The sequence below is a fragment of the Lissotriton vulgaris genome, unplaced genomic scaffold (assembly GCF_964263255.1).
Source record: "Lissotriton vulgaris unplaced genomic scaffold, aLisVul1.2 SCAFFOLD_1934, whole genome shotgun sequence".
Lineage (NCBI taxonomy): Eukaryota > Metazoa > Chordata > Amphibia > Caudata > Salamandridae > Lissotriton > Lissotriton vulgaris.
In genome coordinates, this window is record NW_028255570.1 from 332,615 (window position 1) to 352,427 (window position 19,813).

Genomic DNA, 19,813 nt, shown 5'->3' on the forward strand with positions numbered 1-19,813 from the left:
TCCTTAATCTGCGTTTTCTTCCCTGCGGTATTCAGGTTTTCTAGATCTTTGTCTGAAAATTCTACCCTGTAGGATTTCTGTAGGACCTTGGATCTGCTGATATCTATTCCCATACATATTGCCGTTTCCATTAATTTGTCATAGTATGATTTTGCGTTCCGAGTAAGGTGTTTGCACATGAACAACAACTCATTTTCCTCTCGGACATTTACTCGGTCTAAACTCACATTCCCTGCGCTCAGTTCCTCTAGCTCTATTCTTAGCTTATAAATATCTAGAGGTCTCGGATGAGGGGTTCCCTTTTCTAATTCTCTGGTCCACCTTTCTATTTCCTCGGGAGTTACCACTGTCGCACTTTGAGTTCCTGATGAAGACTCTATTAGTACGTCTTTGTTCCTAGTCTGAGGTCCAGTTCGAGGCATACTAGGTCCCTGTTCCCTATTAGGTAGATCCATCAAGGAAACCATGGACTCACATTCACTTGCTTGGTCATCAATAATGAGTGGTTCTTTTCTGGGCTGGGGCATCATCGGGGTTATGACTGGAGTTTTTGGAGTATTCATTCTGTCCCCATATAGAGGAAAAACTGGACCAATGGTTACTGGAATCGTCAGGGATTCAGGATTTGGATTAATCTGAGCTATAGCATGTATGAGATCATTCCGCTGTCCTCTCAGGGCATCCCTTTCCTGCTCGTGTAATACTCGATTCATGGGGGGATCCTGTATCATTTGGGGTACTAGGGAAGGATAAATATTCGGAGCTGATGGAGTCGATAAAACTAGTCCCTCACCAAAGGGGTTGTAATTCGGGACCACGGGGTCGGGTCTACCAAATCCCTCTCCTCCCGCTCTTCTCTGTTCTATCCCTGTGGAATCGGCTTCACTAGTACTTCTTCTTCCTGAAGGTCTCACTGGAGTAGTTAAGCTTTGAGATCTGGTTTCTTCATTATAAGGCGGGGGATTTTTCATGAATAAGTCTTCTAAAAACTCCTCTTCCGATTCACCCAGGGGCATCATGTGTCGGGTTTTCTCAGTACATTTCTTCCCTCCCACCATTTCATTAGCTCCGAACATAGGAAATAACCCTTCTACCATCATATTTTGTCTCCACTGTTTTAATTTCTGCTCCTTGGTTTCTTTTACCAATTTTGGATACCATCGGGTCACTCCCTTGTCCATTCGGGGTCTGTCTCGCTCTAGAGCCTCAATCTCCCATTCCTCCAAAGCTTCATACTGAGTTAATCTAGGTCTGGGATGTAATTCATTCATTCGGGTCCTCAGGTTAAATAGGATTCTCCCGTTAAAAGTACCATCAATGGGAAAGGCTAAAACTCCATCCTCCGCAGTGTACTTTACCCAGTTCTCTAACCATACACAGGTATGATACCCTTTCTCCAACATCATGAAAGAGGCTGGAGTATTTGGCGGAGGAATGATCACGCCTTCCCTAGTTCGTACAGGTTTGTCAGTTTTGAAGAAATTCTTTATTTTGCTGACAAATGACATTTTTCTCTTTCCTCCGTACATGTTGTGAGGTCTGCCTTTACTCATCAACTCTTTATGACACCCTAGATTCCTTGGATCAGGCAGAAAATCAGGGTACCACATACACCGCTCGTAACAATCTATAAGCTCGGTGCGGAAAATGTTTACTTCGTTTGTGCTTCCAATGCTAGCGCGACTCCAATTTCTCAACAACCAATCAGTGCAGAGGTTGCAAAATTTCTTGACTAATGGGTGTGCGGCCTTTTCGCGAGACGCGTTCCCACGCTCAGGCACTCACCCCTCCCTTACAATTTCGGCTTCACTACACACCCGCTGGTTTAACCAATCCCAGCGCGGCACGGAGTGACGTCAGAGCAGCCCTTCGACTGACTCCCTCCTTTACAAGGTAACGGAAACTTTGTATTTTCTCTAAGATGCTAATATTAATTTTAGTCAACAACGTGTAACATTCGCCATTGTGTAGGAGTGTTCTAAAAAGATAGAAAGTTCTTCTTTTACTGCAAATAAACCACTTCTGTCTACTTTTCATACACTTAGGATAGACTTCTCTTGCCTACCCTCACGCAAGCATTAGAAAACCTGCTATTACCCAGTCTCATCCACTTCTTTCCGGGATATATACTAAGCCTGGGGTTCGTCAGCGTTTCCCTTTGCTATCATACAAGCTCCGATGACTCTATTACTCCCTTAGTGTGACCCTTACTAGGTGATATCAGACCAAGGTTTCTATCAGCAGTCCCGTTACTGTCATTCACTCAGTTTTTCTAAAAAGACCTAATTAGCGCTTCCAGTTCCACTTGAACCATGCACTAACCTTTCCTCCCTACAAATGACCTCAGAACGCGATGGATTCTACTCACCATCCGTTATACAATTCCCCGGGGATTTCAGACAACACTCAACAATCACACACAATTGGTTAATAAAACATATAATATTTGGCAGCAATACATATATATAAAATTTAAAACAATTTTGAAATCGATTTCTTTTGCAATAAAATATTAAATAACACAATCAAATAAAAAAATTTTTTTTAGCAGCACATTTAATTTTCACGGTTTTATTTCCTAACTATCTTATCTACCTATCTTGCTAGTCCTAACCATCCTCTGCTACCAGAAATTACTGATAGAGCGCGCGGGTCACCCGGCTCACTAGATTACCAAATTTTCCACGCACTGGGCCCTGGCGTGCATACGATGACAGTGTTTTGCAATGAACCGGGTGAAACCTCTGCCACGCTCTGAGTAATCGAGTGGGTGACTCTTACACCACTTACTATTCATGTACCTGACTTACCACAGGCACATTTACTCCTGACAGACCAGGAGCTAGCAGTGGATAGGTGATAAGGGTTTTCCTAAAAGGGAGAAAATTCTACTTTACACATTTAATACCTTTAATCTCACTTTAATGTATAATGACCACAGACACCTTGATGGTTTTAAGGGTTTTATATAGTATAAGTTTAGAACGAAAATGCCATTACAAGGAGGCAAATGTAAAGCAATACATCAATGATTAGTATCAAAACAAGGATATAGCTATGGATTAAAGTGAGTATCATAGAGTAAAAGGGAACACTATAGGGCATGAATCACAATAAACATATTAACTAATATGGTTTAAACTAGGACAAGGACGTGAGAAAGACCTAATATGTAGCTTAATACCTTTATACTAATTCCTAAACCTTATGCTATCTTTACTAACTTCACGACAACCATACTAAGGGAAAGGGAATAAGTGGAACAATCTAGATAAACAGTCGGGTTCAACAATGTCCTAAAGGAAGGGTAAGAAGTGGAACATTTACTAATAATCAATTGCATGAAATTACATTCAAAAGAGACATGGAGAATATCGCAGGCAAGATTGCTTTAATCAGGGGAGGAAAAGTTGAGGGTTATAGTATAGACAGACACCTATACCAATATTTACCTAGGTGGGAATGAGGACTAACCCTGGCCACGGGTCAGTTGGGAAAGAACGGGACAAGGACCCTCAAGGATTCAGGAAATACCAGAAGGTGAGCAGGTACAGCTCATGGACAGTCAGGACAGGATACCCCTCAGGTCTGGGTCAGGACTGGGTTCACCAAGGCACGACCAACCCCTCACAGGTTCGGATGCAACGCCAGCGTTACCCCCTCGTCTGCACGGAATCCGCCAATAACCCCGATTGGGTTTTCGAATCTCCCAGCAAAGTGCTTCACTTAGGACTAATTTCCACCCCTTGGAGTTTGTGGAAAGTTTCAGGCAGAATGCTCCGCAGCACTCTGTATCAGGTACCTATAGAGTTCGTAGGGTCAGTGACAGGTCTGCTACTCGGACAAGTCGGACAATTTCTCTAAGCTTAGCTAGGCTATTTATACAGTTTTAAGTCCCCAAGACCACCCATAAATGTTGCAAAATGACAAAGCCCCATCTTCTGATTGGTCAAGGGAGGTGGTTAGATCATAGGTACCACCTATACTTCACGTGACCTTACCCTCCCCCTAACACCTGGGTTCCCAGGCCTACGTGTGGGAAAGTACAATAGTGAAGAAAAGGTTTGCAACATTGTTGCACATTCAGAATAAAAATAGCAGGTCTTCAAGGGCGAAGGTGCGTCAGGAAAGGACAGTCCCCTTTTCAATGGCCAACTGGCCAGGTTCCATTGCTGCACGTCCCAGATCTTAGGTCACGTGATGAGGGATACGTCCGCTTCAATATGGATTCTGGTTACTAAGTCCAGGCCCTCATTTACGCGGTACATGAAAAGTAAGCGAAAACAAATTAATAACACAGAATAAAATGAATACACTGTACACCATGACCAACTACTCTTAATCCCTCATTTCATAATACTTATAGCATTAAGAGTTAGTGCAGAAAAGATGCATATACAAAAGCGGCTTAAGATAGCATGAAGCATGATTAGTGACAAGCGGCCATTTTAACACCACTGCGCATGAGCGAACTTTTCCCTCCAGATTGCGAGTGCGTCACATCACATGGGTATGACCGACGCATGCGCAGACTGGATTTCTGCAAAGCGGCCATTTTATTAATGTGCAAGCTTGATTATGATGAAAAACACATAGGCAAGCCTCCTAGGGACACCCGTGTGTTGGGGAAATACAAATAAAATGACAAACAATCGGAGTTAGTACAGTTATGATTCAGGCGAGGTTCATGAAGAGAGCAAGTCGCGTTACGTGCGAATCCTTGCTCCATCAGCTGGAGCCATTCAAGGGAATGCTGTCTCCATTGGCATCTAAAGTTAAGTGCAAGCGGTTTAAATTGCGACCCCTCTTGCAGATTCCTTAACTTTTGAATTCTCCCCCTGCACCAGACAGTATCTGGAATTTTTCTCAGTACCTCTGTGTGCCAAGGGAGGTCGCCGTACAACTCTGTGATGACGTTGACTTCAGTTGTGACGTCATTGGAGTCATATAAGTCCCCTCCAGCCTGTAGGTGTTGGGTTCTTCTGTTCGACCTTCCGTGCCACAATGTGGAGCCACTATAGAAGGTGGCTATGGAAACTGTGTGCCAAAAAAGATCAATGTATCTTTATAACTAGAAAACAGAAATGAATGGTATGGTAATATGAAGCCAAGATCTACAAAGTTAGACCAAATGGTTTGTTGAATCACACAACTACGTGAATCATTGATCACTGGTGTATAAAACCAGTGCTGGAAAAGGACATTAGCTTACACCCAGACAAGGTCTATAAGGAAAGATCAAATGGTTTGACGAAGCACATAGCTGCTTTAAACACTGACCACCGTTGTATAAACCAGGTTTGTGTAAGGAAATACCTCTTACATTACAAATTGTTTGCAGAGAGGGGAGGATGGGTATGGTGTTAAGGAATCTGCAGCTAGACTGTCTTTACCAGATAATGCATTACCAAAGGTAAGTAACTTGTTCACCTGATGGAGACATATAGCAGTAGATTCCTTATCTCTTGAATTAAATGCCACAGCTATACCCACCTGAAGGAGGGTCTGCGAACAAACCCTTTAAAAGTCTTCAAAGAGAACCAGCTGGTCAAAATTAACAGATCGGACGTACGCAGGAATTAGACGAAAAAGAACATGAGCTCCTTCTAAAAACTGTAGCAAGGACCACGGGCAACGTACATAAAAACAACCCCACAGGCACGAAAAAACATGCCCCAAGGGCAGCTGAAAAATACTGTCTCAGAAGACAACACTCACCAGTAGTGCAGTTGTACATGACCCCCTAAAGAGTGAAATGAGCCTATGGACTTGAAGGGCCAAAGGCAATAATGAATGCCCTGTAAACTACAGTTCCCTACACCAGTAAGGAAGTTTTCAAAAGATCCTGTCCCAAGAAATCCAGAAAAAAGATTTTCCAACACTCCACAATCGAGCGTAGATGAATAAATGGATTCATCGTAAAGTCCGAAACACCAAACCAAGTATAAGAACTGATGCAAATCAAAGTCTATCCTTGAAGAGAACGTCATTAGATAAAATGACCACAAGAGTCCCACACTGCATAGAACCCGTAGAGGCGGAAAGATGGCAAACCTACAGAATATCTGAATCTGCCATAACCATTCCAAAATCTATATAGTCTGTGCTTAGACCCATACTCGTTAACAGTCGGAACTTATACAACCATGGCTACGGTTTAAGAAACAAAAGATTAATATCCCAGTATATAATAAGAAAAAGACATTAGGCCTCTGTTTCACCTCTTCTACTACAGAAACGCTGGTAAGCAGAGTCGTCCTGGGCACCAAAAAGATTGGAGCCATCAAAGGTCATATCAACCAAAGTAGCTTGGACAGCTTCTGAAAAGCCTGAGGTACTTAACCAGCAGCGACAACGTAGCACCACTGAGGATGCCATGACCCGACCCACTGAATCAGTGGTATCCATGCCACATCTAATAATCGGCTAGCTGCCTGTTGGCCATCCTGAATCAACTGCTCTATATTAGATCGGAGGCTATCTGGAAATGATGGCAAAAATAGTCTGCAAGGAATCCCACAAAGCTTGAGAAATGCCCTAGAACAGTGGTTCCCAAACTTTTGACTCCTGAGGACCCCCATTGAGTCACCACTGGAAGCCGGGGACCCCCAATCAATTTGTAGGAGTTAAATTTCAAATGTTAAAACAGTAATTCGAAAAAAATACACAGGTGTGCATACAAAACAACTGAAAGTACTAAGGATTTTGGGGCCAGATGTACGACCATTTCATTTAGCGCCTCGCAATTGGCGACACATGGCAAGTGGCAAATTGCGAGTCGCTAAATGAAATGTACAACAGTGTGTTTAACACTGTTTGGGATTCCCAATGGAGTCGCAAATTGCTAGGTTCATTAATATTAATGAGCCTCTCGCAATTTGCAGCCCATTGGGAATGCCAGCCCTCCCAGGTATGGCGGCCTGCTGGGCTCAGGAGACCACCATGTTTTGGACTGCTTTTAAATACAGCAGTTTTAAAAAGAAAATGCAGCCCATTTACCATGCATTTAAAGAAAAAGGAAATGAAACATTTTCTCCATAAAATCAATGAATCTAAAAATTCAAGTAAAACCCTATTTGATACTGTTAAAGTTTGAGAATAACAACTCAGAAGCACTATCTTCAGACTTCTGCAACGTGTTAGGAGAATTTTTTGTCAGCAAAGTATCACTAGTATATGACTCCTTTTAAAAACCATAGCACAGAAATATCCAAAAGGGACAATTTACAGACAACAACCCCAGTGAGCAAGGACCCAGATCCTACCACCTTTTTCCTATTCACTCCCCCGACAGCGGAACAGATCCAAAAAGAGATCCACACCATTAACTCGGGCAGCCCAATGGACCCCTGTCCGTCCAAAATAATGCATATTTGCTCCGAACAACTGAGTATAGTACTAGAAAAACTTTTTTCCCAAATCATTAAAACCAACATCTTTCCCGATGATTGGAAAATGATATCGATCAGGCCACTTCTAAAAAAGCCTAACTTGGACTGCGAAAGCCCAAACAACTATAGACCAATAGCTAGGATCCCTTTTGCCGCCAAAGTTTTAGAAAAACTACTAAATAAACAACTATCCCGATACTTACTGGACGGCAACTGGTTGGACCACTCGCATTTCGGCTTCCGTGAAGGGCACGGAACAGAAACTGCCCTTATTACAGCGGTGGAGGAACTCAGGCAAGTACTGGACAACGGATCGAAGGCCGCCTTGATACTACTTGATCTATCGGCGGCCTTCTATACAGTCAGCCATGAGATCCTCATAACACGCCTGAAAACAGCACAACTACATGAATCAGCTTGTGCACTCATCGCCTCCTATCTAGAGAATAGAACTTTCTCAATAGAATCGGGAGAGGCAAAATCTAATCAATTCAACCTACTATGTGGAGTCCCGCAGGGCTCCTCGATGAGCCCCACTCTTTTTAATCTGTATGTAACTCCCCTTGCACAACTAATAAGGAACTGTGGCTTCACCCCAATATCCTACGTTGACGATACCCAAATTGTGGTCTCAATAAATGAAGACGTAGAGAACACAGCAGAAAAATTTCAAATCTGCATGGTACAAATCAGCCAATGGATGAGAACAAATTGTCTAAAACTAAACGGGGACAAAAGTGAGGTCATGATACTAGGAGGGGACACAAAAATATGGTCCCACTCATGGTGGCCTAAAGAACTAGGAGGATGTCCCGAACCAACAGAAAAGGTGAAAAATCTGGGAATCACTCTAGATACTAATCTCTCCTTTGATGCCCAAGCAAATAAACTGGCATCATCACTGTGGTACATTCTAAAAATGATTAAGAAAATCCTACCCTACCTACCACATGACTCATGTAAGACAGTGGTGACAGCATTAGCCTTGTCCAGACTGGACTACGGGAACGGCCTATATGCTGGAGCCAGGAAGAAAATCCTAATCAAACTCCAACGTCTGCAGAATGCAGCAGCCAGGCTGATACTAGGGATACCAAAATTTGAAAGAATCAGCCATAAACTTAGAAATCTACACTGGCTACCAATCGAAAAGAGGATACAATTCGAAACATTATGCTTAGCATATAAAGCAATCCATGGAACTGGATCACAATTTCTAAAAACCCATTTAAAACTATATGAGCCAAATAGACCTCTCAGATCCAGCCAAAAGAAAACAATCACGGTACCAAGATTCAAGAGAGCGAACTGGGGCGGAAGAAGTTTCCTGGTACACACGGCAAGAATCTGGAACCAACTACCGCTAGATATAAAAAACAGTCCATCATTGAAATCATTCAGAAAGGAAGTTAAAACGTGGCTTTTCTCAGCATATCCCTAATCAGCATCTTCAAGAGTCAGAGGTAAATCACAGCGCCAAGACGCCTTTGGGCATTCGCGCGCTCTACAAATGGATAAATCAAATCAAATCAAATGTTTCATTTTCTAAGGGCAGGCAGAGGTCCCTGGGACCACTGACTGCCCTTAAAAAATAATTTTGCATGCATTTGCAAAGGGGAAGGAGTCCCCTGAAGACCCCTTCCCATTTGCAAATGCATTACCATCTACTTGAATTAATTGGTAATTGCGAATGTTTTGCGACCGCAAAACATTTGTAGATGGTTTTGAGATTCGCTATTTGGAAGGAAATGCCCCTTCCAAATATCAAGTTGCAAAACGTATTTAGCGAGTTGCAAACAAATTGCGACTCGCGAAATAGGCAATGTACAAGGCCCAATAGGTTTTTGCACGAACCTGTTCGCGCATATAAAAAAGATCATACATCTGGCCCTAGTATTTTATATTGAAGTAATAGCCCCTCTGTCACATACATTTTATTTGTTTTATAGCATCCCTCATACTATTGTAGGATGCCAGAGCACTTTACATCACACATATATAGATACATTGAATCATACTCCCTCTGCTACATTACAAATGTCACTTGTGAAGTGCACAATAACAAAAGAATCTCTGTGACAAAAGCAGTAACACGAACCTATGCACATAAAATACTGCGTTTTAAAATGCATGTTACACGTTCTTTGCAGTAGGCACATTAACCCTCTGTGCTACATTAGTTAAGTCAAAGCTGCCACTGAACAAAACTCTCCTCCTCTCCAGCAGGTACATTAATCACTGGCATGATCTGACACTTTTATTGTTGTTCGAACTCTGCTAATTATAGAGGAAACTTTTCTGTGCTTTTAAAACTGTTGCCTATGGACCCCCAGGGAATGTGTCACGGACCCCTGGGGGTCCGCGGACCCCAGTTTGGGAAACACTGCCCTAGAACATAAAACAGGTTAGTGGACCTTAAAGCAGAACTAGTTGAGGAAACAAATATGCCTATCACACGAATCATGCCCCTATAGTCACTATTCTATGGAACATTAGGTAGAGAATCCTTATCCTGTGAGGCTGAAGCCACCTGAAGTACCAAACAATGAGAGGTAGGATGCTTGAGGAGACAAGCTGGAGCTCAATGAGCAGGCAAGTGCCTGAGATATAGCACAATCCACTGAGAACCGCATATCACACTTAGCCCAAGTTCCCAACAATATGTTGTACATTTTAAACTCAGTTCACAAGGACACCTTCCCTCCTTTCCCTCTTAATTTCTGTACCCTTCTGTAACACCAGTTGGTCTTCCTTCAAGTGGAGGTCGGTAAATTCTCAGAATAAACCGATGATGCTGTCACGTTAAACAAAGGCAGAGAACCAAGCTATTCAACCCTATCTTGTGTACCTGAATGAGGGTTTTTATAGAACGAAAAACATGACCCTGGTACCCAGGATAAGGGCCCATTCTCCTCCCTCTTTTGATTTATGCATGGCCTCACTACATTGGAGAACAGGCTCCACCCCTGTCTGACCTGACCTTGATAAAGGACATCAATCAGAGGATTAGTGGATTTCTCCACTGTAGGAAGAGATCATTTAAAAACCATATCCACTCTTAACATATCTGAAAATTGGGAACTCGCCTCCAGTAGCAAGTCTTGGAGACAGTAGTCCTGAGTGTAAGAAAGGGCCCTCTTTTTGCATGGTTGCCCCCACTTTTTGCCAAACTGTTGATGTATTTTGAGTGTGCCTTGGGTTTCTGCCAACCAGGTACCCAGGGCCTATGTTCTTTACCTAAAATGACATTGAGACAAACCCCAATCGCCACTCTGGCCACATGTGAGAAAGTGCCATCTTTCGTGCCTTGGTATGCCCCCACTTTTTTCTGAACTGCTGATGGGCTTTGACTGAGTGTGCCCTGGGTTCCTGCCAACCAGGTACCCAGGGCCTGTTACCTTCCCTAAAACTGTGCTGAAACTAAAAACCCAGTTGGCATCTCTGGCCACCTGTCAGCTCCTAGTAAATGGTAGCCTAGGTACCTAGGGCATGGTGACCAGAGAAAACCTCTGGGGGCTGCAGCACTTCCACCCTTAGGGGCCCTGTACCCTGGCACCCACACACTGCCTTTGCAGGCTGAGTGCCTAAGTACAGAACTAAACCAAGAGTCGACATGGCACACATCCCTGTGCGCCATGCCCACAGAACCCACTGCCCTAGCATACTTCCGTCTCCCCTCTAGCTGGGTGCCCTATGCCAAAGGTGTGGGCACAGGTGCATGAGCCCTGTGCCCCTACAGTACCCAGGGCCATTCCTGGGCACTGTAAGTGCAGTGATGCCATTAAGAGTATATGGTGCTGGGAAGTTGTCATTACGAACTCCACAGCACCATAATGGCTACACTGAAGACTGACAAGTTTGGTACCAAACTTCTAAGCACATTAAACCTGCACTAATGCCAGTGTGGGATTTAATGTCAAATACACCAGAGGGCATATTAGAGATGCCCCCTGAAAACCTAACCTACAATCCACGTCTGGGCTGAGTGGCTGCCGAGGCTGCCACACAGCAGACATGTCGCTGGACCCCTGGGTAGGAGAGCCCCCGCTCTCCTGGGCCTGCAACAATGCACATCCTGGGCGAGGTGCTAGGTATCCTCCCCCTGGATGGGCAGGGGGAAGCTTCAAAGGCATGCCGCCTCTGTGAGCTTCCCCAGGCCATTTGCTGTACCCAGCAACCAGCCCCTACCAGTCCTGACCCCCACTCTGGCGGGAAGACTGGCAGGAAAACCAACGTCAGGAAGAGGGGTGTGCCAGCCTGTGCCAACCCAACCCCACCTGTCCGGTGGGGGAGACGAGGTGAAGCACAACCCCGGACTCTGGGCATCTTGAAGAGGGGGAGCCCTGCCCAATCCCAGCTAGGCTCCTGCCCCCCTCCCACAGGAGAGGAGCAGGCTAGGGAGTGTACTCACCCAAGGACAGGGACCCATCGGTCCCTGTCCTTTAACTACCTGTAGCTCCCCTAAATTCAGTATTTAGGGGTTCCCTGAACCTTCCTTCCTTTGATCCCGATACAAAAAGAAGAGAAGATCAAGAAGACCCGCCGTGCAGCTGCTAACAGGACGACGACAACAACTGACTTGGCCCCAGCCCTACCGGCCTGTCAATCCTGGAACCTACTCCTGCTTAATCCCGGCAACTCCTGCAGACAGCAACCCTGGGACACCCCGGAGGACCTGCCTGCCTTGACCCTCTTGAAGACTGGGGCTCCCATCAGTAGAGGCTCTGCTACAACAACCCACCCGGTGCCAACCAGGAAGCTCCGGACCAGCCCACTCTGCAAAAAGAAGAAATTTCATAGAAAAGCAGACAATGGGTTCCTATGTAGAAAATACAGATTACTAGTTAACCCGGTTGGGATTACTTTTGCGGTTCAGTACTGGGCTGAAAGGTACAGTACTGGCTTCTCCCCTGATCACAGGTGAATTCGGACTGGGGCTGATTTTATGAATATTTTCAGTTTTCAAAACTTCACACTTTGAAAATTTTCGAGTCAAAATGTTATGTTATGTTATGTTAGCCGGATATGTAGAGCGCACAGATGCCCCAGCAAAGGGGCGTCCTGGAGCTAACAGAACAGAAAAACTGGGCAAAAGCGATAACAGAAACTCAAACACAACAACACTAGGGGTCTAGGGGAAAAAGGAAAGTTTTTACAGCCTTCCTGAATGAAAGTAGTCCGTCAATAGCACGAATATGAACAGGAAGGGAGTTCCATAACTTGGCAGCGAGCACTCTAAAGGAGCGGCCGCCAATCCTAGACCTCTTGAAACGCTGCACTATAGCCAAGTGGAGACCAGAGGACCTCAGAGACCGTGCTGGAACATATGAGGAGATGTCTATGTTATCCAATGGCAGGTAAGTGAGTTACCGATTTCCAGGTGAGTACTTGGTTGGTGAAGTTAAGGTTCTGGGCATAGACTGAGGGGTCCCCCAGGGTCAGGTAAATAAAGTTGGTTCAATCCCAGCGGCACAGGGGCAGCTGGGTGCAGAGGTAGGTAGGCCCAATGATATCCAATGAGGGAAAGGGGGCCTTCGGTTGGTGACTGCTGGCTTTTGAGCTGCCGTGCGCTCAATGTTATTCAATGGGAAAGGTATAAGATGAACAAAGGCTGCAGGCTGGGGGACGGAGACTCTTCAGGGGTGACCACCACTTCGAGACGTCAGTTGAAATCTTGGAGCACAGGTAGGTACCCCAAAGGAAGGCGCATGGGGTTGCAGGGCGCCGGGTGCAGGGGTGTCTTTGGGGGGGTCAGAAAAGCTTACCCTCAACTGGTCGCGATTGGGGGGGGGGGGCACTGGTTCTGAGTCTGCAGGCGTCGTCTGGCTCGTCAAGGAGGTTCTTTGGGCACTGGACTTAGGGTCCCAGTCGCCGGGGGGGCATCCTCGTGGTCTTGGATCAATCTGGCACGGGCCAGGCTCGGCCGGTGCATAGTGGGCTGGTCCGGAGCTTCCTGGCTGGCACCAGGGGGTGTTGAAGCAGAACCTCTGCTGATGGGAGTCCCAATCTTCAAGAGGGTCAAGGCAGGCAGGTCCTCCGGGTGTCCCAAGGTTGCTGTCCGCAGGAGTCTCCTGGATTAGGCAGGAGCAGGTTCCAGGATTAACAGACCGGTAGGGCTAGGGCCAAGTCAGTTGGTGTCGTCCTGTTAGCAGCTACATCGCGGGTCGTCTTCTTCTTGATCTTTTCTTATCGGGATCTGAGAAAGGAAGGTTCACCTAAATACTGTGATTGGGCAGGCCTCCATCTTCAAGATGGCCGGAACCCGGGGTCGTGCTTCACCTAGTCTCCCCCACCTCAGGGCTGGGGTTGGCACAGGCTGGCACCCAGGGCTCTCCACCCAGGGGTCTAGCAACATGTCTGCTGTGGGGCAGCCTCAGTCAAGACGTGGACTATGGTAAGGCTTCAGGGGGCATCTCTAAGATTACCTCAGTGGTGCATTTTTCATTAAATCCCACAATGTGGATTTAATGTGCTGAGAAGTTTGATACCAAACTTGTCAGTCTTCAGTGTAGCCATTATGGTGCTGTGGAGTTCGTAATGTTGACCACCCAGCACTATATACTCTTAATGGCATCACTGCACTTAGTGCCCAAGAATGGCCCTGGGTACTGTAGGGGCACAGGGCTCATGCACATGTGCCCACACCACTGGCATAGGGCACCCAGCTAGAAGGGTGACTGATGTATTTCAGGGCAGCGGGTTTGTGGGCATGGCACACAGGGATGTGTGTGTGCCATGTAGACTCTTTGTTTAGCTCTTTGTTTAGTTCAAGGCAGTGTGTGGGTGCCAGGGTACAGGGACCCTAAGGATGGCACAATAAGTGCTTCAGTCCTTAGGGGGTCTTCTCTGGTCACCATGCCTTGGGTACCTAGGGTACCATTTACTAGGGGCTGACAGGTGGCCAGAGATGCCAATTGGGTTTTAGTTTCAACACAGTTTTAGGGAAGGAACACAGGCCCTGGGTACCTGGTTGCCGGAGCCCAGGGCACACTCAGTCAAAGCACATCAACAGTCAGAAAAAAGTGGGGGCATACCAATGCAAAATGGCACTTTCTCACACCCACCGGTTCTGACCCCCACTTTGGGCAGGAGAATCGGCAGGAAATCCAAGTGAGGAAGGGAGGTGTGCCCACCTTTGCCAACCATACTCCTCCGGTGGGGGAGGCGAGGTGAAGCACAACTCTCATTCCCCTCCATCTCGCAGATGGGGGACCCAGCCAACCAGAGAGACCCCCGTCACACTAGAGGGTGGCATAATAGGGCGTGTACCAGCCCAAGTAAGGGACCCATTGGTCCCGACCGTTACCTGTAACGCCTCTAAATCTAGTATTTCGGGGCAACCCCAAACCTTGCCTCCTCAGACAAGAACCGACCAGAAGAAGAACTGAAAAAGCCGCGCTGAACTAAGAAGGGGAGAACACCCACTGACTTGGCCCCAGTTCTACCAGCCTGTCTGCACCTTGACCCTGCTCCAGCGAAATCCTGGCGTGTCCTACAGCCAGCAGTCCTCAAGAACACAAAGGAACTGCCCTGCCTTCCAAAACCAAGACTTTCTCCTGTGAGCATCCGATTTGCTCACCCACAGACTCTGGCTCCAGCCAAATCCGAGAGTCTGCACCCAACACCCACGGCCCGAATTAGAGTGGCCTAACACCAAAAGGAGGTCTCCCTGGCAAGCCTGACCTGAGATCTGGTGATATCTGACCTGCCTTGAATTTCCTATTGACGCCTGCAGGCCCTTTCTGGAGGATCCATTCAACCACGACTGGAGCTGGTAAGAAAACCCGATGCCTAATGACACCCCTGCACCTGAGGTCCCACGGCCTTGGGTGGCCCAACCAACTGTGTCCCAGCATCCCCAGGCATCCCAACTTAACTCTCCAACCGGTGGTCACTTCCAGGAGATCTTCGTCCCTGAGCCTGCAGTGTTTGTTGGAACCAGAGAATCCTCATTTATAATAACATGGCACCCAACGCAAAACCAGCGCCTAGGCGCCCCTGCTCTGCTGTGGGTGCACTGTGTGTTAAACAGGATCCCCCTTTGCCATGATTCGAACACCAGGAGCTTTGCTTCCACAACGCTGTGGCCTGCTCGTGAGCAACCAGAAGCCCCCTATACCCCACTGGAAAACATTGGGCCTCATCATGCTGCACTCGGCCCCTAGTGCCGCTGAGGGTGTAACAGTGCATCCTCGACCCTGGGATAACCCTGGTTCTAACCCCAGAATACAAACTCCCACATATAAATACTTGGCTGCAAACCTTTAACTTTGTATCCTCTCATAGGATTGCATTGACTGCTTTTCCTTTAATTCTTGTGTGTGTGGAGTTGGTTTGTATGCATAATTGTAAAAACTGAATTACTTACCTTTCGTCTAGGAAATGTTTCAGTGTGATATCTAGGCACATCACTCGGATTAGCAAAAGTAACTTAAAAAGTAATCCAATAAGTAAAGTGTACTGTAATCTTCAAAGTAACTAAAGTAATTTTGACGTGTTGACTTAACTGTAACTCAACCAGCTGTATTTGAACCTGCATTGAAATGTAAATCGCTGCTTAAAATTTTGCAAAGTATTATTTCACTTACCTGCACCAGGCTTGGCTTGGTTCTAGAAATAAATAAAATAACTAAATATTTTTGATACAAACAAATTTGTCTAAGTACAGTCTTTTGGTCTGTGACATCACTTCTTGCCTGAGTGTGTACAACAAATGCTTAACACTACCCTCTGATAAGCCTTACTGCTTACCCACACTACCAAAAATAGAGAGTAAGGTGCCATCTATTTTTACCTCTGTGTACCTTTGGGGTTCCACTGGACTCTATACCTCATTTTAGTTTCGTATATACAGAGCCATCTTCCTACACTGAGGCTGGGTAAGACTCTAGCCTCACCAAGTGCAGAAAGTCAAATCTCTTCTACAAGAGGTGGAATGTTGTCAGCAATATGCTGTAATAACCCAGAATCCTCCATATTACCTTTCAGAAGTCTCATGAGAGGAAAGTGGAAAAACATTGCCTCCTGTTGACTCCAACTTCGCACCAGATGCCAAGGGGAGGAGAAATGGCTCTGATTGGTGCAGTCGACGTCCATGTCAGAGTCTGTTGATCGAGAATATATGCTGAAGGCGGAAACCCGGAAGGGCTGAGCACCGGCACCAAAGCAGTCGGCCAATGCTGACCGGTGCTGAACCAACAACTCGGGTGGCCCAACTGTTGGGTAAATAAATCTTCCAACCCTCCTCAGAATGGCGCAAAGCAAGCAGACCACAGGCAGGTCAAGCGACACTTGTAAGAGAAGGAACGCCTTAGAGTGTGGTTTATTTTGGCAGCTGTTACCAAGGAGGTGTCGGAGGAGAGTAAAGGGCCTTGGGTCAGGCTGGAATAGATTAGTAAAGGAGGGGTGCCCTGCAAAGTACAGAGCAAGCAGTTTCGTCAGACAGGTATAGATAGCTCAATGGGTCTAAAATAGTGCTGGGGAGAATTGGAGTGGATTCCCATATCTATGTAATACATACACATGGATATCTATATATTTGTTTTCCCCACACCAACTGACACAGAGGGCGAACTCACTGGAGTGGCTCCTCTCTACTTCATGGGGCTGACGTCGCTCCAAGGGATGGAGGAGGTGGCTCAAAGATGAGAAGCAGAAGACTATAGATTTCCTTCATTTGGGTCATCAACGCCCCGGGGTCGTGTCCGGACTACTCAACCTGCGATTGGGACGAGCTGTGAGGGATAACATGGTGAAGTCAAGAGGTGCCACAACTTCAACCGATTATGCTTCCCTTTAGACGTCTATGGAGATCTACGTCCCCTTGAACGTCTCCGGCACCAGGAACGTCCCAGTGCCTCCAAATGAGAAGTAGACAGAGGCTGGTGTGAAGTGCCTGAAGACTGTGTCAGCAGCACTGCCAAGAGTTTCATTCGGCATTCCTTGAGTGCCTTCGGCTTCAGCTTCTGGCAGGAGCCACAATCTCTAGAGTTGTAGTGTTCCCCCAAACACTGCATTCAATGCGGGTCTGTAACAAACATCTGTCGTGCACAAGACCCACAAGCCTTAAAGCCTGAAGACAATGAAAGAAGCACACTGTTCCAACTGACAAACTGTTGAAGTAGACCAGAAAATGGCATTAGGAACCGTCTGCTCAAAAGTTAAGGAATCTATGGCTAGATTGTCGAAGGTCAGCAACATGTTCTTTAGTGCCATATTTTGTACTGTTCTCAAAGATCGTACCCTGCATTCTTACACTACTCTTGTTAGGGACAGGTTTTATTGCGGCTTGCCACTATGAGGAAGGTTATATTTCTATGTGGTATCAAAGTTTGGATTATATTCTTCATTTTTAGGCTTGGTTCGTGTTGTTGGCGAGCTCCATCAATAAAACCTGGTCCCCTCGCTAATTATAGAAATTAAATATTTGGCATTCTTCTTAAACACTTTTGTGATATTTCTTGAAAGACTTTCTAGATATGAAAACCGTAGCATTTTGTGCCATTTATTCGAATTATTGGTGTCTGTTGGAAGGCTAATCATTGCCCTTGTTCCTCCTGGATATTTTTATTAGAATTAAGATAATTTCAGATTGTTCCATACCCTTTATGATTTGTGGAAACTATAGTGGACAGGTGTCTTTCCTGTGGGAAGCACCCTTTAAAAATACCAGTTTTAACATGTTGACAGCAGGTACCACTTTGTTGCTGGAGTCTGATGATTTTCTGGTCCAGTCCGGCACCTTGAGATATCTCTGTGTATAAAATCTAGTGAAACGATCAAATATCGCACAAAAAATTAGTCAAACTGCCACTCATTCTGGTCACTCTAGTAAACGGTTACATAGCTAGAGCTGGCTTTTACATTTGTTTCCTTGTTGGTGTACCCCATATCATTTTAGCATGTGCTCTTTCTCAATCCAACTATTTTAATGTTTGATGAAAAATGTAACAATTGGGTGAGTTATGAGACTAGTCTTAATGATTTGAAGTAAAATTCTGCATTTGGACGACTGGCATTAATTGTGCATATAAATGTTCTTTTGTTTTTGTACAAGCAAATTGTTATTGAGAATGTAATACATTTTTTATATTCAGGCGGATCATAAAACTAACTTGGAGAGAACGTTTAAAAGAAATCTGTTACCTATGGTGACCTCTCTGCTGGATCTGAATTCTCACATGAAACACTCCCTGCAAAATTTTGCTGCATTGGCTGAGAAGGTAACCTTTTCCGACCATTTATAACCCTGTGATTTCAAATGTGTTTTTTATTTAATTTGCTTCGCTTTGAATTATTCAAATTAAGGGCACTCTGCAATATGAATTGTCAGTTCAGATCTCCCTTTCAAATCTATGGAATAAGGGGGTATCCAGCATTTAAACATTCTGGCTTCAGCACATTGTAAAAGGGAATGCCACTCTTGGCCCATGTGTGTTTTTGGGCTGTTCAGCATGATCCCAACCATGCAGTGCATTCAGCACTTTACTCAGCGTGACTAATTTCCCACTGTCCTCCCCTTTTATATTTTGTTAGTCAAAGGCGTTGGCGTTACAATTCCTTTCCAGAGAAACAATCTCATAGAGAAGCATCTGTGCTCCGTGCCTTGGTGCACCCTATAAGGTGCTCCGACGGAGGATGCCTGCCCATACTACTTCACTGCCCAGGCTTTTGGAATAACCAGTCCCAATGATCACATTGCAAGATGTAAGTTCTTCTGCCAAGATCACCACATTAAGAACACCCATGTGATTTGGGACCTTTTCTCAATGCCTGCAATTATCAAATTTGTGGCTCTATACCAGGCCTCCACTGACTCTTCCATCTGTGTTAAGCGACCAACCAGCTCATTTTGTGGTGGTGTAGTCTGCTTCCTTGAAGAGTGAAAGTGTATCTTTGCACATGGGCCGATGCGAAGCATCAGACCCCTAGGAAAACATCTTAAAGGTTGCTTGTCTTTCCATGTGTCATCCACTGTGAATGCCGCCATGGGCACCATGAATGCGCAGACCTCCACAACAGAGGGGCGTCCCCCACTCGCACTCTAATCAACATATGTAGTAAAGGTAAAAAAAAAATTCAAAGCAGTGTGACTTGAAATCAAATTTTAATTCTTCTTCATTTCATGAAAGTTACTTTTAGTTTGCTGGTACTTTCAATTCAGTAGATTATGAAAACGTAACGGAAATCTCCTGTGTATAATCATATATCACATTGCCCAATGCATTTCGGGCCGTGGCCCTTCTTAAGGGGCGTAAATTATCTGTAACATTTTCAAAAGAAAACAAACAGTTAGTCCCTCTCTGTCGTTGTCAATTCAAATATCTTTTTACATTGTTTATGTGATTGACATGCATTTTAATTCAAAAGAGATCGTGATGACCACATGCATCGTTAGAAATGTGCCACTGACATATCCAGTT

General features: G+C 45.4%; 1 protein-coding gene across 1 annotated transcript in view; it reads left to right on the top strand.

Moving 5' to 3' along the window:
* Window positions 1-19,813, top strand: part of KIF11 (kinesin family member 11) — a 298,525-nt gene that overhangs the window by 163,404 nt on the left and 115,308 nt on the right. Inside the window, exon 16 of the mRNA XM_086951983.1 lies at window positions 18,488-18,613. Coding sequence (XP_086808109.1) covers window positions 18,488-18,613 — 126 coding nt within the window. The remainder of the gene's footprint in view (window positions 1-18,487; window positions 18,614-19,813) is intronic.